The sequence below is a fragment of the Phaenicophaeus curvirostris genome, chromosome 3 (assembly GCF_032191515.1).
Source record: "Phaenicophaeus curvirostris isolate KB17595 chromosome 3, BPBGC_Pcur_1.0, whole genome shotgun sequence".
Classification (NCBI taxonomy): Eukaryota; Metazoa; Chordata; class Aves; order Cuculiformes; family Cuculidae; genus Phaenicophaeus; species Phaenicophaeus curvirostris.
The window spans coordinates 82419331-82445137 of NC_091394.1; the positions used below are offsets into that span (position 1 = coordinate 82419331).

General features: G+C 36.7%; 1 protein-coding gene across 1 annotated transcript in view; it reads right to left on the reverse strand.

The window, feature by feature from the left end:
• The window catches only part of CSMD3 (CUB and Sushi multiple domains 3), a 608404-nt gene that overhangs the window by 504269 nt on the left and 78328 nt on the right, over positions 1–25807 (reverse strand). The window contains exon 2 of the mRNA XM_069854554.1: positions 23031–23253. Within this exon, the coding sequence (XP_069710655.1) occupies positions 23031–23253 (223 nt within the window). The remainder of the gene's footprint in view (positions 1–23030; positions 23254–25807) is intronic.

The following is a 25807-nucleotide window of genomic DNA, read 5'->3' on the forward strand; positions in this document are numbered from 1 at the left end:
CATCTGGTTGACTGAAATAAAAGGCTTCTTCAGTGTTTTTTCTAGGCACAGTTTTATTTTTGTCTTCTAATGGTTATCAAAGTTTTGTTTCTGAGGAGCCTGCGACCTTATTTGTATATGTCATGACATTTTCTTATTTTGAATACCAAGATACTGGAGAGAAAATATGATTACTTCACAAAGTGTGAATTTTAAATGTTCAGCATATCCAATCTGGCATCCCAGATTCTGACTGCCATATTAGAATTACATGTATCCATATTTGCTCTCTTCCATGTCAATGCAAAATCTAGCATCTGTTTCCCTTTCAGTTTGTTTTATGGTCTTTTTTAATGGTCTCTCTTTCATAATAATTCATCAGGACAGGTAAGCTCCTCTGACCTCTGAATAGCAAACTAGGTATCTACTGGTAGAAAGTTCCAAAACCACTGAAAACTAGTAAAGTAGCAGTAGCAGTCAGTCATAAAAGGCAGTCAAAAGAAAAACTAGGAAAGGCAAGCTAATATGATTTTAAAAATTAAAGTATGCATTTCACTACCCAATTCTTTGATGAAATTTATGACATTAAATACATAATTTAAACATCAGTGATCTTATATTTTTGAAGTCTAAAAAATTACCTGCATATATTTTTGCTTTTGAATGAGATCATGAACCTTTAAAGCAGTCCATATAGTAAAACGTATCCCTGAAACTGAATAGTCCATATTCCACAGACAAAGTCATACAGGTCATTCAATCTGAAATATATATCTCATGTTATACCTGACCATGTGGGATGCGGTCCTCAAGGACAAGGGAGAAGAACAGAGCTGGCAAATAATTAAGAATGCTTTCCATAAAGCTCAAGAGTGCTCAGTCCCGATATGCAGGAAATCAGGCAGGGAAGGGAACAGATCAGCATGGCTGAGTCGAGACCTGGTGGTCAAACTGGAGAGCAAGAGGGAACTGCACAGGCAGTGCAAGCAGGGACAGAGAATCTGGGAAGAGTATAGGGACACTGCCTGGTTGTGTAGGGATGGGGTCAGGAAGGCCAAGCTGAACGTGGCAAGGGAAGTGGAGACCAACAAGAAGGGTTTCTACAGGCATGTCACTCAGAAAAGGAAGGTTAGAAAGCGTACCCCCAGTGATGGATGAAGATGGTTACCTCATAACATGAGACGAGGAGAAGACTGAGGTACTCAACTAGTTGATCTTTAAAGGTCAACTAGTCCAAATCCCCTGCAGTGATCAGGGACATTTTCAACTAGACCAAGTTGCTTACAGCCTGATGTTGGATGTTTCCAGTGAATCAACCATTTCTCTGGGCAACCTATTCCAGTGTCTCACCATCCTCATTGTAAAAAACTTCTTTCTTATATTTAGTCAGAATATACTTTATTTTAGTTTAAAAACATTACATCTTGTCCTATCACTAAAAGACCTACTTTATTACAATCTACAAAACTGCCTGATGGTGAAATATAAATTTCACTAGAACAAATGAATGAATTTTATACATTATCATCACTCCAGTAAAAATAAAACAATTCCTACAAAAAAAAAGCTATAAAACTTTGTTAGTAAATATTACTATTCATTTCTTGTACAGATCTTACAAGAGTAATTCTACATCCTCAGACACCCTCCTTTCCTTAGTTTCCAAAATACCTTTGGAATGGGTTTTCTGAGATTTCTGTTTTATTTATTTTTATTTCTTCTTTAGAAAGAAGAATGATAAAAATGAAGTTTCACACTACAAAAGGGGGAAATTATTTTAAAATTAGCACACCAGAACAATTCTGGGCGTAACAAAATACTATTGACATTGTACATATGAATGTAAATTTCTGAAGATCTGAGAGCGGTATACCTAATCTGACAGATCGTGTAAACAATATTTCTGTGATTATATATTTCTGACTGCTCTATTAACTGTCAGAGTAAAGTTTCCCTTTAACTCCTCAATGTTGTGGCCTTTTCTCATATCTGTATTCTATGCACCTACCTATGCATTCAGACTACATCCAAACAGCAGTTTTCAAGAACAGCAAACACTAAAATGTCAAGGAGCAAAAGTAACTAATCCAAGAGAGGATCAAATATGCTCCAAAAGAAGTCTGATGGACTTCACAATTGCTCATGATGGCAATCAAGTCACTACTTAAACTTATTAATGATGTTTGGAGGGAAAAATAATGACTTATACTTTGCATTTCTGTCTTTTTGCAGCTATAACTATATTTCCGACATTGTATTAGAAAGTAGAATAGTCCAGAATAATTAAAATTGTAATAGATTCCTTTTTAATCCTTCATACTTCAGAATTTTCCATTGACCCAGTATATATTTTCCTATAGCACTAAAATAATCATCATCTATTTTAATTTAAAGAAAAGCTATTAATTCTTTCATAACAATAGAAAGAATTCTATGAAATTTAAAACTGACAAATTAAAACTGATTAAAACTGATTAAAGCTGAAGTTCAATTACCTTGTTGTATTAGTTCTTTTACTAATCCAAGAGTTTAGAAGAATTCAGAAAAGGATTGGAATTGTAGCCATAAGTAAATTCAGAGTTTAACAGTATATCACTGAAAGAATTGCTGTTTTCATAGGCATATGAAAATCTCTCAGTTCAAGAAATCAGTCATCACATAGTGAGTTAAACTGAGGCTCAGTAATGCATGTATTTCACGTATGCGTTGGGTGCAGGTGTCAAGGTTTTGGTAGTGGGAGAGGTTCTGTGAGGAGAAGCCAGGGGCTGCCCCATGCTGGGCACAGCTCGTTTCAGCCAGCTCCACAATAGACTCACTGCAGGATAAAGCTAAGCTGGCAGTGCCTCTGTGAAAACATATTTATGAAGGAGCAAAACACTGTACAGTAAGGAGTGAGGAAAAATGTGTGAAAGACAGACCTATAAACATGAAGGTCAGAGAAACAGGAGGAGTAGGTCCTCCAGGTAATGTGACAGAGATTCCCCTGAAGCCCATGCTAGAGCACATATCCACGATGTAGCCCATGGAGCAGCAGATGGATATACTCTGAAGTAATAGAAGCCCATGGAGACAAACCACATTTGAGCAGCCCATGGATGACCCAGAGCAGGGAAAAATTTGAGGAGAAAGGAAAAATGGTTATGGCCAACCACAACCTCACATTTCTCATATTCCCAGTGCTACTCAGGGAGAGGGAAGGTAGAGGTGATAATAATGAAGTTGAGACTGGGAAAAAAAGGACCAGAATGGGGAGATGATGTTTTAGTTTTTCGTTTTGTTTCTCATCATTCAACTGTCTTTTCTATTGTTATTAATTTTCCCCTATTTTAGTCTGGTTTGCCTGTGACAGTAATTGGTAAGTGATCTCCCCATTTTTATCTTGACCTAGGAGTTTCTTCACCTTATTTTCTCTTGCTGTCCTGTTGTTGAGTAAGAGTGATGGAGTGGCTGAGTGGCATCTGGCAGCCAGCCAATGTCAACCCACCACAAAGTCTAATGTTCTTTCTTACAGATCATTTCAGGACAAACATTTTAGAGACCTCAAAAGGGTATTGGAAAGAGAAAACACTTCCCTCCTGAGTAATAGACACTTAACTCTGAATCTAATTAGTGTTTAAGGTTTTGGGTGTGCATGTGCACATGCACATGTGCATATTGTAAAGTTATAAAGGTGTTCAATTGCAGCTGAGAGTATTGCAAGCTCGATCTGCAGTGTCCTGTTAAAATTCAACAGATGTCTGGTCTTCCAATTTTCTTTCCAAGGAAGCAGTTACTTATCCATTGAATTAGGAAGAAAGCAAGGCATGTAAAAGCTTCTTTAAAAGAATCCAAATTCTTTTACATTTAGTAGTAACTCCTACACTTTTTATACAACAATTCAATCAGTTTAAATTAAGTCAATAAAGTTTATCTTAACCTATAAAGCAAAGCAAACAAGATTGAGCAGAAGTAGCTGACTGAACTCAAGTTTTATTCTCACTGAAAATGTTAATAAAAATATCTTATACTTCATTCAACAATTCATTAACAAAACAACATATGATTTATGAACTAATTTATTTTTGTCAAATGATAATTTTTTCCTGTCAAAATGCAAAACTGCTTATACAATCTATTATTTTAAAATAATGATCATAGGTCAAGGCTGAACATTTTTAATTGAACAGCTGCTTTGAACTAAACAATAAATTACTCATCAGGTTCTTGCACCATCATTATATTCTTTACAAAGCATGCTTCTGAAAACTACCACCATCCATTATCAATGTGAAACATCTATTATACAAATCTTCATTTTTTTTTAGCATCAGAAATGAAGCAGATTTTATAAATAATTATCTTCCCCATTACAGTCAATTTACTTTAATACATTAGAAATAGCAAAAAGAACTTCAAACACTAAGTAAGAACAATCAAATATTTCACCACCATACAAATAGTCTTTATAAATCTCTAGGAAAACTGATCAGAACAAAACACATCAAAGCAAATATTTTAGAGCACTCAGAAATATTCTATATCCTTAAAGCAACAAGAATTCAACAATGATGAGGCAAGCAGTACATATTTTTACCCTTTGGCAACTAGAATATTATAACATAGTTTATTCATAGGATAGGATAGGATGGGATAGGCTAGGCTAGGCTAGGCTAGGCTAGGATAGGATAGGATAGGATAGGATATTCCATTTGGAAGGGACGTACAATGGTCAACCTCTTCAACTGCCTGACCAGTTCTGGGCTGAGTAAACACTGATAGATTTGGGCTGTCGACTGTCTCTCTAGACTGCCTGTTGCATCACTTGACTATACTCTGGGTAAATAAATGTTTCCTCAGGTCTAGTCTAGACCTCCCCTGATGCAGCTTTTAACCATTCCCATGTGTCATATCACCGGATACACGGGAGAATTAATAAGCACCTCATACCCCACTTTACCTCCTCAGGAAGCTATAGAGAGCAACAGGGTTGTCCCTCAGCCTCCTTTCCCCCAGACTAGGTAAGTCTAAAGTCCTTACAGGACATTCCTTCCAGTCCTTCCTTTTAAAGTTTGGTAAAGATGTACAGTACATTTTAGCAGATCTTGGAGCTTTCTAAAGACCAAAGGAGGGAAGACTGATCCTTCCAATTTCCCCACAGTTCTGACAATGACTTCACATGGGTTCTGGTGATTTTAAAACTTCTCTGTGAATTGATTCATTTAACCACCACGATGAAGAACTAAACCGTTAAAAATAAACCCAAGTCAATCCACAAAGAGATATGTGTGATGAGTGACAGAGGCAACAGAAGGGAAGGGAAGGATCACACAGCCAGTCAGGGGAATATGGGAACTGGATTTGCTTCTATAAGTAATAACAAGCTTTTAGATGATCTTTTTGTAACTTTGCCTTAATGTGTGAAAATAGCACAATATGGAAAGGAGAGATGCCATATTTTGCTTATCACCATTGTAGGTGCCAGGAACTTCCAGAACAGTTTCAAATTATACTAAATATTCTGTGGAGTTTTGGAATTCTTCCATGAATTAACACCCCACGTGTTAATTTTGTTCTGGTACAGAGATAAAGTTGTAGTAGCAGGACATGTAAAGGAGGATGGGCTATCTGCACATATTTCAGAATCTAGGCTTTTAATATTCAAACTTCACTATCTCAGTATATAAAGTTATCATTGAGCAACAGCAATGAACAGACTAAATCCTATCATCTGTTATATTAGCCAGAAAGCAGACTGCCAAACCAAAAAAAACCACCAGACTTTATTTCATTCCTTTACTTTCAAAAAACCTTACATTCTGAGTCAAAAGCAACCTACCTCACAGGCCCCTGTTCACTTTAAAGGAGAAAATACAGGCAAAATATGCAGCATGAAGCAAAAGAAGGGAGTCCAGAGGATGCTACAGGAAGGTGTCTCTCCCAGCACTGGGACCCAGTGTCCAGGCTGACCCTGGATTCACAGTGGTACAGAAAGAAGTATGTATAAAAAATGTACTTTTCAGCACTGTAGTGAGAAATAAAGCTCTCAGTTTCCCATGTGCATTTTGTTGAGGGAGGTAATTCTGCCACTCTACTCTGCTCTCATGTGACTTCACATGGAGTATTGCGTCCAGTTCTGGAATCCTCCGCATAAGAAAGATACAGAAAGTTGCAGCTGCCCCATCCCTGGAGGTGTTCCAGGCCAGGTTGGATGGCGCCTTGGGCAGCCTGATCTAGTGAGATACCGCTGCCCATGGCAGGGGGGGTGGAACTAGTTGACCTTTAAGGTCCCTTCCAGCCCTAACTATTCAATGATTCTATGAATCTATGAATCTATGATTCTATGATACATTATTTTAGCAAACAGATATATTTATTTTCATGCTTGGAGTACCACAATCATTTCAGGAAACAAATTTTCAAAGACATTATTACTCTTGCTGAAAAGGAGTAGGAAAACATCTCTGTATTTAAGACTAAATAATATTTATGCAAGTATAAAAAGCACATCTGTAAATAGTTACAGGTCTTCCAGGTCTGAATCTAGGATCTATGTCTTAATAAATGGAGGGAGGCTTAAACAGAAAAAAAAAAAGAAAAAGTACAATACAAATTAGTCCACTTAGCTAATCTATTTTGCAATCATCAAAGAATAGATTAGGCTATGTTATCTTAATTCCACTTAGGAGTAACTTCTCCTGACATTAAAAAAACAGTTGTCAGTAAAGAGAATCAGGTAATGGAATAAAGACTTTAAAGGGAAATCATAATTGCTGCAAAAGAGAGGATGAATGCACTACCTACATTTCATACCAACATAAGCAGTTACTGTTGTTACTTTTTACTATTCTAACTGATAAAGACTGTCAAGCAAAAAAACTGTGCAGGAAATATCAATTATTTTAATTGTCCCTGCATTGTTTGGATATACGTCTTATAAAAATGCTAAATATAACTTTTTTCTAATCACTGAGACACATAATGCAAAGTGTGAAATTAATACACTCAGGACACAGTCTACTTAACAGGGTACACAGTGAATAGAGTGTATAGGATTTTTTACAACATTGAAGGCTGGTCCTATTCTGTATCTTTCTTGAAATTTTACCTTTGAATTCAATACTAGGAATAACTCACCACTTCTCTAAATACTGATCTGAAATACAGCACTTTGTTTGAGCAACTATTTTTTTTATTAGAAAAACCAAAAACAACACACAAAATGCAGAACAAATAAATTTGTGTGCTGAGCATTATAATTTTCTGGAAAAAAAACAGTAAGTCCTCTGTTTTTTTGAAGTGGCTTCTTCATGGCTTAAAATCAGTTTAAAAATTTTCTACTGCTACACCACATAAATCACTGTTAAGAACCACTGCCGCATAAATCTGGATCACATTACTAATAATGAAACCTGGTATTACTGCATATTGATCAATAACCTGGTGTGGTTCTAAACCACAAGAAAACAATATCCAATAATACTCTGAGAAAAAAACAAATTTAATTTCCCTAAACAACCTTTGAGAAAAACTTAGTCACAGAAATATTAAACCTACTTCAGTCAAAACACAGACATAGTTTTTTAAATGCTCCATAAAAACCTGAATGAGCATGTCAAATATATCTCCAAGGTTCAACATGTCCAGAGCTAAAAGCCTATCAGAATCTTGCTTATTACAGGTGCAAATATTATCATAAAAAATAGGAACTTGTCTAGAATTTGAGTGGGGGTTTTGTAATTTTAGTTAATATTGAAAGCAATATTGTGAAAAGAGGAAGCTACAACTACATCCATAACTTATTTTTCACTGAAAAGCCAAGTTAAAACCTTTGTTTTCCACATTAATTTTAAAAATGAGAGAGATATCTCCATTTAATTTTTTTGCCCTATCTGTAACCATGCTTACAGAATTTATAATACACACCCCGAGAACAAGACATGTACATAGTATTTATATTTGGAAATATAATACATTTTATAATACTTCTTATAGTGTTCCATTTGGGAAAAACTCCTTACTTTATCTTGTTTACAGAGCAAATAATATTTTTCATAGCTGAGTTCTGTATTTTGGCCAATAAAAAGGTTTACTGGATTTTACTTTTTTTTTGCTTGGCACAGAGGATTTTGTGATGATTTTATATTTTAAATATGTTTTCAATTCTATATTTAAATACATTTTCACTTCCTACAATCACTTGAAATCGCAGAGGAAACAGAAGTAATTAATAGAAAATATTACTGCCATGAGTAATTTTCACATGGTCTGCCATAACATGCTTACAATGGCACCGTGACTATGAAAAGAATATTTTTGCAATTATTAATAATCAAATGGCTATCAGAGGTAATTACCTTGATTAGCATGTCACTGTGTCTTTTTCATCCAGGTTATATTTATAGAGTTGGATTATCAAGTACCATACTACATACTTCCTATTAAGTCAGTAACCTAGGAAATGACACAGTTTCTGCTTTCAAAAATCTGTAGTTTGACTTTATTCCTGATTTTTTCAGGGGAAAAAACTTGTGTCAATAGTTACAATTTGATAATTGTGTCCTTTAATATTTACTGTTACCTTCAAAATGTACAAATCCTTCTGCATTTACCAACAGCTACTTTCTAAATGCAACTGAAATACTACAGTATATGAACATTGCAATAAGGAAATTTACAGTAAGCCTAGAAGTATGGCTGGTTTTACTCAAGACTCTGCCATTTTTGTATATGTAGAGTTCCATTTGGGAATTTGTGCAGGTCTGCTATGCCCTTTATAGCACCTGCCTCTTTCCATTCCAGACAAATCTTGTTGCTTACTTTTTTTTTTTTTTAGAAATTGGTATCAATGATGCTATCTATCTATCTATCTATCTATCTATCTATCTATCTATCTATCTATCTATCTATCTATCTAATCTACTTCTCTCTTTTCACAATATTCCCGATTTTTATACTTAAGAGCCTATTAGTTAAATCATCATACTAGGCCCTTTCATTTCACTTTTTCCAACAACCAATACATCCACCCAAAGATATCAGCTCCATCTTTGTACATAGATGCTCGTTAACCTAGAGGGATGTTCTTATCAACAAGTGTAGTCACCTTGTAAAAGGGTATTGGGGAACGATCCATCTGCAGGCTTTGGCAATAGATGTCTTTATTGGTTTCTTGCAAGCCATAGATAAGCATGAACACTGTTTGTCCAATAAAAGGTTCCTTTTGCTATAGTATTGGAAAAGACCTGAAGTAGACGAGGATTCTTTCCTTGCAAATCTCAGTTAAGACTTTGTCTACTTATACTGTTTTAATATAATGGATGTACAAAAAACTACTTTAAAATGTGAGCAAGAAAAGCAGATCTGTTGCATCATTGAGGACCTTCTAATACTGTTTAAAAGCAGATAATATATGCATTTCTCTCAATGGACAGTTCATTTCATCTTATAAGAAAGCTATACTTAACTACCAAAACTACTTCAGTCCTTCGCATAGATATTATCAAGCTAAGTTTCCCATACACCTTGAAAAGTAGTATGTTTTACAATGACAAAATGGGAGCACATTGGAGTCATCTAATTTTGTCAAAATCATATAAGGAAACTGGTTAAATCCATTAGTGAATTTGTAAATCCTAATGAAAAAGACGTTTTTGCATTACTATCTGTGTTGCTGTATTTGCATCCTGAAGACCTGCACTGTCTACAGGAACCGGCAGAAAATCTGCAGATTTTTATTTTTTTTTTAATGCTACTAACATTTAAAAAGAATCTCTAGGATTTGGGGTTTTTTTGTTGTGTCTTTATTTCTTTGCTTCTTTTTGGTTTTGTTTCTTTTTTTTCAGTAGAAAAAGCAGGTCTTCCATGTCAGCAGAGTCAGAAATTTCTAGTATAGTGTTGACATTAATTTGCACTTAGGTAAAATAATAAATAACATTTTTTATATTTAGAGAAATAACTTAGATGATAATATATTCACTTCAAACTGTGTAATATAATCTATAGGAGCCACTTTCCAGTAATAAGCCATCACAATTTAAGACAAATTTAAGACAGAAAGGTTCTCCAGTTCAAGCCTTATGTCTAAACATTACTTCATTCTAATAAAGGTACATGTAAACACACACACACAAACATACATGTATATTTGCAGAAACTCTGTTTCTTTCGGCTTTCTGCACATGTACCAGTTAAAATGCCCTTCTCAAAAAACAATAGAAATAGTCTATTCAAATAGGAACTAAACAATGAGAGTTTAGTTTTACAATAGTATATAATTGTTCTAGATACATTCTGATTCAATTATCAACTTTATGAGGCATGCTAATCAACATTGTCAACTGCAACAATACAAAGTGAATTAAACAACCAGCTGAAGAGTTACCTTTCTGAAACAAGCAAGTCTAACAGCTAGACATCCCTGCAAAGGAATGAGTTTTCCCCATACATTATAACTTTCTGAGACAAGATTATTATTGTGAATTATCATTCCTCCCCTTTTTATAGCTGAAACAGAGGTGGAAAAGGAATGGCCACAGACAGTCTGCGTGGGCATGCTGCAGTATAATTTCATATATGTGTGTCACATAAATGATCTCCACAATAAAAATCAACTATACGTCCTAGACTGTTTCAAATCCCATAAAGAAATTTAGCAATGCAAAGAAAAAATAATATTAAGTTAACATTAAATTCATATTTAATCAATATTAGTAAAACTTAAATTACTATCCAGCAGAGCTGGTACTCTGAGGTGACCACAGTCATCTCCCAATAAAAATGGTATATACATTCATTATCTGTATAATGCTAGTCACCAACTATTCCAAAGAAGATAATAATTCTCCAACACTGTAAAAGAGATTTTTCTTGCAGTATTTGAGAAGCCAAGGAAACAAGTTAGACCCAACTGACCAAACTGGCCATCCCAGTTACTTCAGAGAACTATATCACATGGAAGGGAGACAATCGCAAAAGGTCTTCCTAAGGCAAGTTAGCAGGAAGTTACCCCCACATTCAAATAATTACAATTTTTTTTTTTATTTTGTTGGATTTGGTTTGTTTTTGATGTTGGTTTCAACTTTAACTCTATCATTTAAATTTGGAGCTCCTTGTTAGTTAAATTAATGTCTAACCAATTTTAGTAACCTACTAAATTCTGGCTTCTTCTCAGTAATGTGACTGTAAGTTCAAGAGATCAGTTGCATCTCATCTGGACAAGCACTTTCTTTTATCAGTTTTAATTTTCTACCTTTCAGTCTCAGTGAGTATCTGGCAATTATATCCTTATATCAAAATATTCCCAAGATTATACCACAATTGATGTGAACTACTGTTCTTTCAGCTTTGTATTTATAATCACAGTGCCAAACATTCTACTGCTTCAATTTATTCTCTTCATAAAACAAACTTTTCAGATCGGAAAAAGTAAATCTCCATTTCAATGTCTTGCCTGCTTTGAATCAATCTCTCAGAGCTGAATATTTATTTACCATTATGCTGCATTTTTTCAGTAATCTTTGTTTCTCTTATCTATAAGCTTTGCTTTTTTTATTTCTGTATGTCTCTACACATATTCAGTCCATCTTCAACGTTCTACATATATACTGTTTACATTTTTGCTGTATTTATTTTTTCGTCTTTGACTAGCATTCATACCTTTCTATTTTCTCTTTTTTGCCAAGGGATTATGTACATGTACTTAGGGCATAATGAACAGTCAGACTGGAATAAACCTCAAAGTGCCATGGTTACATCTGATGATAATGGAAACTTTTCCAGGTTCTGTAAATGATCCATTGTTTCCCTGTCACAACTCTTGGTCTAGCAGTGCTATTTAATATCTTCATCAATGACATTGACAATGAGATTGAATGAACTCTCAGCAAATTTGCAGATGACACCAAGCTAAGTGGTGCAGTTGCAACACCCACCAGAATGGTGGAATGTTATCCAGAGGGACCTGGACAAGCTGGAGGAGTGGACCCGTGTGAATCTCATGAGGTTCAACAAGGCCAAGTGCAAGGTCCTAGTGCAAGGTCCTACACCTGGGTCAGGGCAATCTGTAGTTTAAATACAGGATGGGGAATGATGTGATTTAGAGCAGCCCTGCAGAGAAAGGCTTGGGAGTGTTGATTGATGAGAATCTCAACATAAGCGAGCAATGCACTCGTAGCCCAGAAGGTGGACTCTGTCCTGGGCTGGATCAAAAGCAGCGTGACCAGCAGGTCAAGGGAAGTGATTCTGCCCCTCTATTCTGCTCTCGTCTGACATCACCTGGAGTATTGTGTTTAGTTCTGGAATCCTCAACATAAGAAAGATATGGAACTAGATATAGGTCTAGCAAAGGGCTTCAAGGATCTTCAGAGGGCTGGAGCACCTCCTATATGAGGACAGGCTAAGAGAGCTGGGGTTGTTCAGCCTGGAGAGGAGAATGCTCCAAGGAGACCTTACAGAGGCATTCCAGTACCTGAAGAGGGCATACTATGAAGGTTGGGGAGAGACTTTTTACAAGGGCATGTAGTGATAGGATGAGGGGGAATGGCTATAAATTGGAGAGCGGAAGTTTTAGACTAGACATAAGGAGGAATTTCTTGACAATGAGGGTGGCGAGGCACTGGAACAGGTTGCCCAAGGAAGTTGTGGGTGTCCCATCCCTTGAAGTGTTGAAGGGCAGGTTGGATGGGGCCTTGGGCAGCCTAATCTAGTGGGACGTGTTCCTGTCCATGGGAGGGTGGTGGGAATTAGATGATCTTTGAGGTTCCTTCCAACTCAAACCATTCTATAATACGATGACTCTATGATTCTGGATTAAAGGTACAGAACTAAATTGGAGGATGTTTCTAATAACAGAATTACGAATAGCAATAATATAAGCCAAATGATAACAATACCCAGAAAGGGTCTTTGTATGGTTTAAGTAAACAAGGCCTAAAGCCTTGAGCAGGAAGATCTTGAGGGACATGAAAAAGAAGAGGAATGTCTATAAACTTTGGAAGAAGGGACAGGTGTCTTGGGTGGAGTACAGGGAAGAAGTGAGATTGTGCAGAGAAAAAATCAGTAGGGATAAAGCCCAACTAGAGCTCAGATTGTCCAAGTGGGAGAAAGATAACAAAATATCTTTCTATAAACACATAAACAATAAAAGGAGGACCAGGGAGAATACTCAGTCCCTACTGGACGCAAATGGAACTCTGACAAGGGATGAGGAAAAGGCTAAGGTGCTTAATGCCTTCTTTGCTTCAATCTTTAATATTAAAGAAAGTGTTCCCTCTGCGTACCAACCCAGGAGTTCGAGGAGCAGAATGAGGCTCCCATGATCCAAGAGGAGGCGGTTAGAGAGTTGCTCGCCCAGCTAGACACCCACAAGTCTATGGGGCCAGATGGGATCTACCCAAGAGTATTGAGGGAGCTGGTAGATGTGCTTGCCAAACCCCTTTCCATCATCTTCCAACAGTCCTGCTGACTGGGGAAGTTCCACTTGTCTGGAGCTTGGGTGATGTTGTGCCCACTACCACAAGGATCAGAGAGAGGACCCAGGAAAGTACAGGCCTGTCAGTCTGAACTCAGTGCTGGGAAAAGCCATGGAAAAGGTGATATTGAGTGCTATCATGACGCACATGCAAGAGAACTGGGTAATCAGACCTAATCAACAAGGGTTCATGAAAGGCAGGTCTTGCCAAACTAACCTGATCACCTTCTATGACAAAGTTACCCACCTACTGGATGAGGGAAAGTCTGTGGATGAAGTCTTCCTGGACTTCAGTAAAGCCTTTGACACAGTTTCTCACAGCATTCTGCTTAGGAAACTGGCTGCCACTGGCCTGGACAGGTGAACACTTTCCTGGGTAGAAAGCTGGTTGGATGGTCGGGCTCAGAAAGTTGTGGTAAATGGAGTTAACACCAGCTGGAGGCCAGTTACAAGTGGGGTCCCCCAGGGCTCAATGCTGGGTCCAGCCCTGTTCAATGTCTTCATCAATGACCTGGATGAAGGCATTGACAGCACCCTTAGCAAGTTTGCAGATGATACTAAGCTGGGTGCAAATGTCAATTTGCTTGAGGGTAGGCAGGCTCTGCAAAGGAATCTGAACAAGCTGGACCGCTGAGCTGAGACCATTGGCATGAGGTTTAACAAGGCCAAATGCCAGGTCCTGCACTTGGGGCACAACAACCCTATGCAGTGCTACAGACTTGGAGAAGTCTGGCTGGAAAGCTGCCTGGAGGAGAGGGACCTGGGGGTGTTGGTTGACAGCCGACTGAACATGAGCCAGCAGTGTGCCCAGGTGGCCAAGAAGGCCAATGGCATCTTGGCTTGTATCAGAAACGGCGTGACCAGCAGCTCCAGGGAGGTTATTCTCCCTCTGTACTAAGCACTAGTGAGACCGAACCTCTAATACTGTGTTCAGTTCTGGGCCCCTCACCACAAGAAGGATGTTGAGGCTCTGGAGAGAGTCCAGAGAAGAGCAACAAAGCTGGTGAAGGGGCTGGAGAACAAGTCTTACGAGGAGTGGCTGAGGGAACTGGGGTTGTTTCGGCTAGAGAAGATGAGGCTGAGGGGAGACCTTATTGCTCTCTATAACTACCTGAAAGGAAGTTGTGGAGAGGAGGGAGCTGGCCTCATTTCCTAAGTGACAGGGGACAGGACAAGGGGGAATGGCCTCAAACTCCACCAGGGGAGGTTCAGGCTGGACATCAGAAAAAAAAATTTAATGGAAAGGGTCATTGGGCACTGGAACAGGCTGCTGAGGGTGGTGTTTGAGTCACCATCCCTGGAGGTATTTAAAAGACAGGTGGATGAGGTGCTGAGGGGCATGGTTTAGTGGTTGATAGGAATGGTCGGACTCAATGATCCTGGGGTTTTTTTCCAACGTAGTGATTCTGCGATTCTGTGGTTCTGTGCTTCAGTAAATCAGAAAGAACTTTAAAAGTACTAAGGCATACACATGCTTGAAGTAAAATGTAGCTACATATAACAAAGATTCGACTCAGAAAGGAGAATCGACACATCATTGTTTTATTTTGCCCAGACAAGATATTGGCAACAGCTTCAGCCACCCTTTACTATAATGCATCTTGCAGTACTGTATATCATCTAAAAATAAGGGAAGCAGGAAGGGAAAGGAAAGAGCATGTAAAACAAGTCTTAGAGACAGGAAATTCTGGAAGTGGAAAATTTGATGTAGCTGATATGGAGGAAGAAGGAAGAAAAAGGAAGAAAAAAATATGGGGCTTTTTTTTCTGGTTTTGATAAGAGTTAACATGAGAAAGAATGGAGCACTCACTAACAAATAATCTTATAACATATTAAATAAAAAAGTAAGATCATAAGTTTGGTGAGGAGATAGTAAAGGATGTAATATAGATATAAACCTTAACAAAAAATTAAGGTTAACGTTCTAAGGACCAGAATACAGAAAGTCTGACACAAAATAAGATTACTCTAGCTACCAGAGTGGCTTGTAATAAGATGGAGGTTGAAGTAATGTTAGCAGCATAGTCTAATTGCTGCCTATTTGACATGGACTTCTTTTTTTCTTAAAGACAAAACACATGTTCAGCATAGTTAGGAGGAGAAATGTAAAAACAAGAAGAGCTATTAAATGTGGGTATTGAAAGTTTCTGCTATTGCCAATGTTTATTCTTTTGCTAGCCTTCCTTCTTCATAAAATTTATGTAAGATGTAAATTATAATTCTTTCACTTCAAACAAGTTTTATAGCCAAAATATAGTCTTCTACAAATGTAGTTTTCCTTTTCAGAATTGGGAATTTTTAGTATTTTACTTACTGGTCTTTATTTTTTAAGTAAGAACTTAAAGTGACTGAAATGTTCTCAGTTTTACTGTGGAGGTTTGATTTGTTTTGTTCATTGTTTGCTTGTTTTACTCTGATTTTCCCCACACTCTGAAAGTTTTCTGATAACATTTTAGCTGTAGAAAAAAGCATAGATGATGATATCATTTAATCCCTGTATAATCAAGACAATGTAAATTATTCAGAGAAAGTATAGCTTAAGTTTGTAACTGTTTCTGGGCTAAAACACTGTGTTTGATTATTTTATCATTAATACAATACCAGGGACATCTATGACGCAGAGACAGTTGTCTGACAATGCTATCAAGCTAGGATGACATCAGGGTGCTCAACTCATCCATGTGGGTGTTCCATTACCAGCGGGGGAAAGCACTACTATGGTAGACCTCTGAAGCAGGTCTGATTCCTATTGCATGCTCAGAGCAGCTGGTTTGGCTTCTTGTCCTGGCGTGCCCAATAGTTTTGCATGACCTTTTCAGTTAGTGTAACCTCACCCCAAAGTCAACTAAGCAGCCAGTTAACCTGCCCACAAACCTAACAATATTTAATTAATTAATTAATTAATATTAAAGATAATTCTTATTTTAAGCATTTGTGCTAACATTTTTCCCTCTGCTTTAATTAGCTAGACCAAAGAAATTAATTTTAATTTTACAGTCAGTACCGTCCACTCAAAGTGGAGCGATATCAGTTATTCTGTTTGCTTTGGAATAAAAATAAATAATGTATTTCAGTTTTATTTAAGTCTATTTTTGAGCTTATTCATTTGTTATGTCATTCTTTTTCTTTTTTAGTAGGTTTCAATGCCATTATCGAAGTATGAGTCTGTTTGTTTACTACCAATTTCAAATCTTCGGGAGTACTAGGGTGAAGGATGCATACCCAATTACATCTAACACTAGGAACATGCTGAAATTTTGAAGATCTACTCATCAAACTTCAGAAAACATTTTTTCTATTCAGTGGCTGGGGAATAAATGTTAAAAATATATGCCTACTCAGCGAGTCAGATGTTTTAGGAGAAAGCAATTCATCGAGAAAGAAAATATAGTGGCTGTCTCTAGTAATTTCAGTGGATTTCTCCTATGCAGCTCAGAATCACTCATCAGGTAACTTTTATATTTAATTCTAGGTTGCCTCAGTAGGGAATGTAAATGAAAGGATGATTCATCTTTCCTAAAACAGGAGATAAGAAAAGATGAGTATTAGCCCACCTTTTAAACAATGAAAATGGTAAAGCTTCCTTCCATTCAAATTTCATAAGAAGAATTAAATATGAGTAGGTAGAGAAAAGCTTTTAATTCATCCCATTACATCTTTGGATACATATCAACATTTAAAAATATTTCTTCAGATATACACTGGTCTTGCAGGTTCTCAAACACAAACAAAATACATATTTATTAAGTGTTCAAAAATTCCAGTTTGTGTCAGTTTGCCACACCTCCACTTCTCATGATTTTTAGATAAACAGTTTCATGCTTCCTTTCATTTATGCAGACAATTAATAGCTGTCACAAAGTGATTATACCTTTTTGTGAACAGTGGAGCTTTCCAAACTCCCATATCATATCTGTTCTTTGGAAGACCACACATAGTGAAATTTTGTGATGTTTTTTACCAGAACATTCTGGTAGACATGTCATCTTCTAAATAATTTTATTTTTAACTACAGAAAATATATAATTTTGGCTACTAAAAAATTGCTTTCTGAACATGAATGTATGCAAGATTCTTTCAGTCAACACAACAATACAGATATATAGTCGATTGAAAGATTCAGTTTATCTTAGTACATTTTCAATGGCTATACAATTTTTATCTGTATAATACAGATTTGAATTAGTCTCATTGATTTCAATGCAATGTTAATTTTGTGATTAATATTTAAATGTCAAATAAATTAAATGGTTAAGTACTGGTAATTTTGGGAAACATTCCCTTGGACCAGTATACAATCAGAAGCTATTATTCAATTATTTAAAGCCAATTCTAGTATCACACTGCAAGTCAGGGTAACTGAGTGAAAAACATACATTTTAGAAAATGATTGAGTACGATGTCTCTTCTAAAAGTAGTGTTCAATTTTAAGCACCTTACTCCTTAAAAAAACCCAAACAAACATACTCTTTGGTATTTACTGGTAGTATGTTATGTTTCTGTATGCTCAGAAGTTTCTTTTTTAAAAAAAGATAAGAAAAAAATTATCCAAGTTGTAAGGTAAAATACTTGTAAGGAAATGTCAGAATTGAGGTTGCCATTCTCCCATGCACCTACCTATGCACCATATCATTGCCACTAATTTCATGGTTTAAAATTAATTGCAGTTTCCATGTAACTATTCAGGGAGAGAATACCCAATGAACAATTCATATAGTTAGTCCCATACTTTTTTTTGTACAATATCTAAATCTTGCTTTAAAGGCAAGTATTAAGTAATTTTCTTCCACATTTCTCTATGCCCTGTGTGAACCTTGTGGAAACCAATAAAACTTCCTGGCCCTGAGCAGCCACAGGTGGGACTCGTACTAACTACTGCCTATGGGTCCTGGGAGTCCATTTCAGCCCACCCTGAGGCACCCAGACCCTGCTACAGCTCTGACCCTTTTCCTGCATCCTATATGAGACTCTCGACCCTACTCTGTTGAAACTTTAGCAGGCCCTGTCTCTTTTTACTCACAGCTGGACTCCCTGGAGTGACTGGTCCTGGTTCATTGCTTGCCATGCAGGGTACCATCAATGTACCCTGTTACCAGTCCCTGGCTCTGCTCACGGTGTTCAAACCCCTGCAGGATTGTGCCTCATTGGTGAGACCACAGCCTGAGCGGGCTCACCCTTGGCTCCTGATTTATGCTTCTTGCAGAGCAGCCCTTCTCCTTCCACTTCTTACTATATGCCAGTAGCTCTTACAGTGAATTATGTACCAGTTATACTAAAATATATTTTAATAACATGCAAGAGCTACCATCAGATGATTCCAACTAGCTTTTACAAAGCACTGGATTTATGTGATGATTTATCAGTTCAAATCATATCTTCCATTAATTTCATTTAAAAGTGAGATTTCTTATCACTAATGCAAACCAAACTCTTGTTTCTCAAGATGGGCACCCAGAAAATTGAAAATGCATTATTGATATGCATCTTCAAAAACCTTGGCTTAAATGATTCACCTAGTAACACACAAAATCATGTGAAAGACAGATAATTAGAAAAAATGGAACAAGTATTCTGTCTGGAAATGAAATACTTTTAGTCAGAAGAGCAGTCAGAAATATTAGGTACTTTCCAAAAAAAAAGGTGTGTACAAAGTTAAAATTTAAAAGTAATTCTATAAAACCAAACCCTGGTTTGCTGTTTTGGTTTGGGTTTTTTTTTCTAATTTTTTTTTTTCTTTGTTATAGGGAGCAAGAAATGTAAGTGTGAAAGAAAGGGTACACAAAAGTCACAAAGGTACACAAGGAGGGCATGGAGAAAACTCTCAAAATAGACAATGTCTACAACATGACCCAGAAAGACTACCAAGTATGAAATTTTGCTGAATGCTTGCTTCAAATACAGTAATATTATCTTTCTGCAAAAAAAAAATTTTGTAAGCATTTACAAATATAATTTAAATACATGTATATAATTAAGTTGGGGCTTTTTGTGTTTAGTTCACAGCTTAAAACTATTCTACATCTTCTCTATTTATACTTTGAGGCAAAGAACTAGCATATTAAATATGCTAAACAAAGCATATACAGTAACACAAAGAAGAAAGTGTAGTATGGACTGCACACTTTCCGTAATGGCCGTATCTGACATGCTTCTCTTTCATTTGTTATTGTTTAGCTGCCATTTAATTGACATCTAAACCATTTAAGGCTGTTAATTATCCACTGAAGATAGTCAATGGCTGCAAATTTCAACAGGATTCAGCTCTGAGGAGAATAATTAAGCAATCACAGATGAAGTCAGATGTCATGAGCTTCACAAACAGATCAGCTGTAAAATATTTTTTAGTCATATAGAAATACCTTTAAATCAAAATATTGAAGTAGAGAAAGAGAGTGGCCTTGTCTGTCCGAGACAATTATTTTAGCTGTCTGGTTATATATTTTACAAATATACCTCTATAGATCCCTGAAAACATTTCGTCAGTTACAAAATTAAGGGAAGAGTGACTACAATTTCATTAATGTCACTAAGTAACATGATAAAATCCACTATCAAGCTAGAAGGGAATTTTCCACAAGCAACTGTGTCTCTGTGAAGCTTTACTTGTTTAAGTAAAAAGCTTCTACAAAAAGTCTAGGAAACATCATCTTACTACTTGCTACAGCAGTCTGAGAAAATAAACACTATGAAAGATTTAGTAAAGCTTGCATAATTTCACTATCACACCTCCTCAATTTAAAACCCAGTTCTCCACTCACACACAAGCACACTATTTTTTTTTTTACTGCATCCACATGGTGGCAAGATCTTGTAAGTCTTGCAAAAGTAGTCTATTTCAAGACCTATATGGAATTTTAGTCATCTCTTCCCTTTTAAGAACTGACTCATTCCCTTATACAGAACTCATTACCCTTTTCGTCACCAGAATATAGTGGCAAACTAAATTCACAATACCAAATCTTTTGAACATGCCAGGCTTCCTTGACTTTCTTCTCAAGATAATAACATTTTAAAAAAATGTATCCCAAATCCAGCTTTGAAGGCCTATTTCAGTATAAAAATCCTGCACACATGCATCTATATATTTAGATATATATGTCTACAGATAGGTATACATAGATACAAACATATGTGTGCATACAAATACATATAAACCTCAATAGCTTGAACAAAATATACAAAGAAAAAATGTCTGCCTTTGCAAGATATTATTTTCCCCTTCCTTCCATCCTCCTAGCTTCCTTTACCTCTTTTCTGTAATGCTCATTAAAACTGCCACTCATAAGAACCTTAAGTTCCTAACAGTAATAGTTTTATTGTTTTGCACTTGTGCAGAACTTTATTCCCATACTCCTTGAGATTGCAATTTAAAGTGGATTCAATAATAGATGTTTTGACTGACAGTGAGGGTCTTTTTGTGCTTCTCAGTGTAAATTTTACCTTTTGAGGAGTCAGCAGAAAGAAGGAAAACCGCATGTTCTTGTTTTTTCTTGTGAAAGACAACTCTCAAATCTTTTAGGTATGGTTTCCCTCTTTCGTGCAGATGGTATCAGAATAGCATGCAAACACTCGTGAAATAGGAAATACAAATGGAAACAGAGATGTACAAAGAAGAACTTAATTAGAAATACGTTTATCCATATCTGCTGGGCAACACCAATGGCAGTGGAGACAGAAGTGAGAATATGTGAGAGAAAATACTCTGCAGACACCAAGGTCAGTAAAGAAGAAGGAGAAAGAGGTGATCCAGTTACTGGAGCAGAAATTCCCCTGCAGCCTGTGATGAAGACCATGGTAAGGCAAGCAGTGCCCTGCAGCCCAAGGAGGCTAATAGTGGAGCAGATATCCACCTGCAGCCCAGGTTGGAGAAGGTGGATGCACCAAAAGAGGCGTGAACCGGTAAGAGGCCCATGCTGGAGCAGGCTCTTGGCAGGGCCTGTGGACCCATGGGAAGAGATGCCCAAACTGCAGCATGTTTGCTGGCTGGACTTGTGATCCTGCAAGGAGATCAGATGCAGGAGCAGGCTGTTCGTGAATGACTGTACTCCATGAAAGGGATTCGTGGTGGAGGAGTTCATGAAGAACTGCAGCCTGTGGGAAGGACTCACATTGGAGAAGTTCATGGAGGACTGCCTATCATGGGAGAGACTTCACACAGGAGCAAGGTAAGAGTGCGAGAAGTCCTCCCTCTGAGGAGGAAGGAGTGGCAGAAATTACATGTAATGAATTGACCAGAAGACCCATTCCGTTTCCTGTGCTGCTGGGCAGGGAGTAGATACAGAATTTGGGAGTGAACTTGAGCCCAGAAAGGAGAGAGGGGTGGGGGAAATTGTTTTAAGATTTAGTTTTTATTTTATCATTATCGTACTCTGATTTGACTGATAATAAATTCAACTAATTCTCCTCAGTTCAAGTCCTATTTGATCTTGATGGTAATTGGTGAACGATATCTGCCTGTCCTTACTTTGATATATTTTGTTTCTTTCATGGCCAACTCACCACACTACCACACTACCTGTTTCGCAAATAAAATTCACATCCTGCACAGATATGAAATGAAGAATTTTACTGTTCTACTTTCTTTTTTGTACCATGTACATTTTATTTGTAATGGACAGATGCTGGATTGCGATGCAATAGTTAAAAAAACCCATAAATATCAACAGTGAATCAACACTTGCCATATATTATGAAAACACATCCCTTTATTGGAGCAGCACTATACAAAGTGAAACGAAATTGGATGTCTCCTGCTAGGAATACATATTAAACTCTTCATCACAGAAGAATCACCACTGAATCATAGAACGATTTTGATTTGGGTCAGAAGGGACCTTTGAAGATCATCTCTTTCCAAGACCCCTGTCATGGGCAGGGACATCTTTAACTTGATCAGGTTATTCAAAGCCCCATCCCACCTGACTTTGAACACTTCCAGAGATATGGCATGCGCAGCTTCTCTGGGCGACCTGTTCCAGTGCCTCACCATGCTCATCATAAAGAATTTCTTTCTTGATAGTATGTCTGTTGCTATTACAGAATTATTGTTTCCCTCAACCTGCAACCTTCCAGAACTCCAAAGCAGACACTACAAATAATGTTCTATAACCCACCATGTTCTTAATTTTTCAAACTGTTTTCTTCACTCTTGTTATTGCTTTGTGTTAGAAGATGCTTATACACAATGCAAATAAGTACCTATTATTTCTGTCTTAAATACATTATCTTTTTCTTATCTCTCTTGAAAGCCTCCTGTTGCAAAGATTACATAAGCTCCACTGCTACTAGGTCATGCAAACTGAGACCTCCACAATCTCACATTCATTTTCCATTAATTTACCCATGCTCATACACTTCTTAAAGAATTACTTTTTATTGAGACAAATTTTATATGATGGTTAGATTAATTTTAGCACTATTTTAACCAGAATTAAAGAACACAATATTTTTTTAATTTTTAAGACATTTATGATTAATTAAGGAAAGTACACATTAAAGTCTAAACAAGAAAGAATTAATAATTTAAAAGTATTAGCTTTAACTATTTTCTCATGTTTTTTAAAATATAAATACAAATTAGCTTTTAATAATATTTATTCTTTACCTTGTCCTAAAGTTTGCAGGATGAGGATGCCCATCATATAATGACAAATAATCATATTCTTCTTCTAGAGCAAAAGACTGAAAGACGATCTGTATCCTGTTTCTTTCTTCTGCTATTATAACCCACGTACAATTTGCACCATTTGGATATCCATAAGGGAAGCCAGGGCTTTCTATAGTGCCATTAAGCCCTTTTAAAGTTCCACCACAGGTATAAATAAATCCTAAAAAACACACAAGGAAACAAAATTAGCAATCTATTTTTATATCAGCTTTCAATAAAACAATTTGAATTCATGATTTCTAGAAAACAATGAAAATACTTCTTTGCAAGTACTGCATTTAGAAAGGTAAACCCCATGTTTTCATATAAATCCTGGTCATTAACGGCAAAACAACCCCACCCACCTAACAAATGTTTTTTTCCATACTGTTTATGTAAAGACACATGTTAGCATCTTTGCAAATAAATATATATAGACAATAGCTATGACTAAATTTGCTCTCCTATAAGACAAGATATTGATATAAATTCCTTTTTTTTTTTTTTTTATTTTGTAAAAAGCAAAAGCAGCCAGAGCAAAGAAAATGAGTCTTCTTTCAGGGCAGGTCTGATACAGATTAGACCTATTAATCTTCTGCTGTTACTCCCCAGGTTTTGGGACTGGAGGAAGCTGAAACTATGAACAAGCTTTTTCCAGTCAATAATTCTGGTTTATAGAAGCTGCATACATAAAGACTCAATATGAAATAGACACCTGCTGCATCATTACATTATCTCATGTAAATAGATGCGTTGTGTATTTGTAACCAGAAAGAACTTGGTAAGCTTTTCGATATCTAAACAAACTATTAGGACAAACAGCTTATGAGTTTTGACTGATCTAAGTGAGTGTCGTGGTTTAAACCCAGCAATAAGCTAAGCCCCACACAGCCCCCCACTTATCCCCCACGGGTGGGAGAGAGGAGAGAATTGGAAAGATTAAAAGTGAGAAAATTTGTGGGTTGAGATAACGACAGTTTCATAGGTAAAACAAAAGGTGAGCATGTAAGCAAAGCAAAATAAAGAATTAATTGGCTACTTTGGCAGGCAAGTGTTTTGCCATTTCCAGGAAAGCAGGTCTCCATCATGTCTGATGATTACATGGAAAGAAAAACATCGCAACCCTGAATGTCCACACGTCCTCTGTCTTTCCCTCAGCTTTTATTGTTGAGCATGATATCGTATGGTAGGGAATATTCCTTTGGTCAGTTGGAACCAGCTATCCCAGCTGTGTCGCTTCCAAACTTGTTGCCCATCCCCAGCATATTTTCTGGGAATAGCAGCGTGAGAAACAGAGAAGGCCTTGATGCTGTGCAAGCACTGTTCCATAACAATGAAAACATCCTTGTGTTATCAACAGCATTTGGATGCAAATCCAAAACGCATCACCACAGAATCTCCCATGATTAAAATTAACTCTTTCCCAGCCAAAATCAGTACAGTGGGTCAAAGCTGAAAGGTGGATCTGCCAGTAGATCATTTTTAACACAAAAATCCCCAAATGTCAGAAAAGGCCCCTGCATTTGAAACCCAAATTTTCTTAGACTAAAAGCAATTTTTGTTTCATGTAGAAAATCCATTTTTGGAGGAAAAAGTAGAAAACAAGAACAATCATAATAAAAGATCTCTTCCAGGTCACAGTGTTCTGGCAGGGTAGGTCCTTTTTCATGCTCTTGCTCTCACTTCTTATGCTCAATCTCCTATGCTCAGTTCTGACACTCAGCATAAGAACTGAGAACAAGACCACAAAAAAGTTTATAGATGTTCCTAACTGCTCTAGGTCCTTAGGATATTTTTTACTTTCCACCAGCTATACAGTCTGAATGTACATCTCCACTACATCCCCTCACCAGGCTTTCTGCTCTCATCCCTTAAATATTCAATCCATTTTTCTGCTTTGCCTTTTTTAACCCCCAAAACCCCTCTTTCCCAAGTGTGCTCAGAGCAAGACTCTTCTGCTAGTGGAGGGATTTCATCAACTGAGAGAAAGCATAAAGTGTTCAGCTGCTCAGCATACTCCTTCAGAGAAACACAATATACATTTCATAACTACAAAAAAAAACCCCAAACCAGTTGCTGTCTCTTTAATTATACACACATCTATATATTTGAGCTCATTAAATCACCTTTATGCACATTCACAAGCTCATCTTTGTGTTTTGCATTTAAGTGGGCAGAGACCCTTTCCTCTGAAGTAATAAGCAGAAATCTCTTAAGATTTCACACTTCATATTGCTACACTGCGAAGCAACATTCTTGACAACAGAAGAGGGACACATCCAATTTTTTCATCTTGAGTTTTTGATATTTATCTCCAATGATGAAAAAAGATGCTTCTTATGAAGTGTGATTACTCTTTTAATACAAACATAAGTATATTACAGATATATAGGACAGAGAGGGAATGGAGGATCTCTTAGAAAGCATTTAGGGCTTTGTTTGCCTCATCTGTCATGTATAGCAAATGTTACCTTCTACTGCAAATTAGCTTAGAGAATTCAATTTCATATCAGGGCCTACGCACTTTCATTTGTTATAAACACTCATTTCTAGAAGTCTGTTTTATTTATATCTTTCTGCATCTCCCTCACATACTCAATCTATTTCTAAATCTCCTTTATGTGTTACTATATATTATCTAAGCTCAGCTGTTTTCCTTACCACTTCAAAAATACTGTGGAATACAGTTTATGTGCAAGTCACTTTACAAAACTAAATTATTTACTCACTGTAAA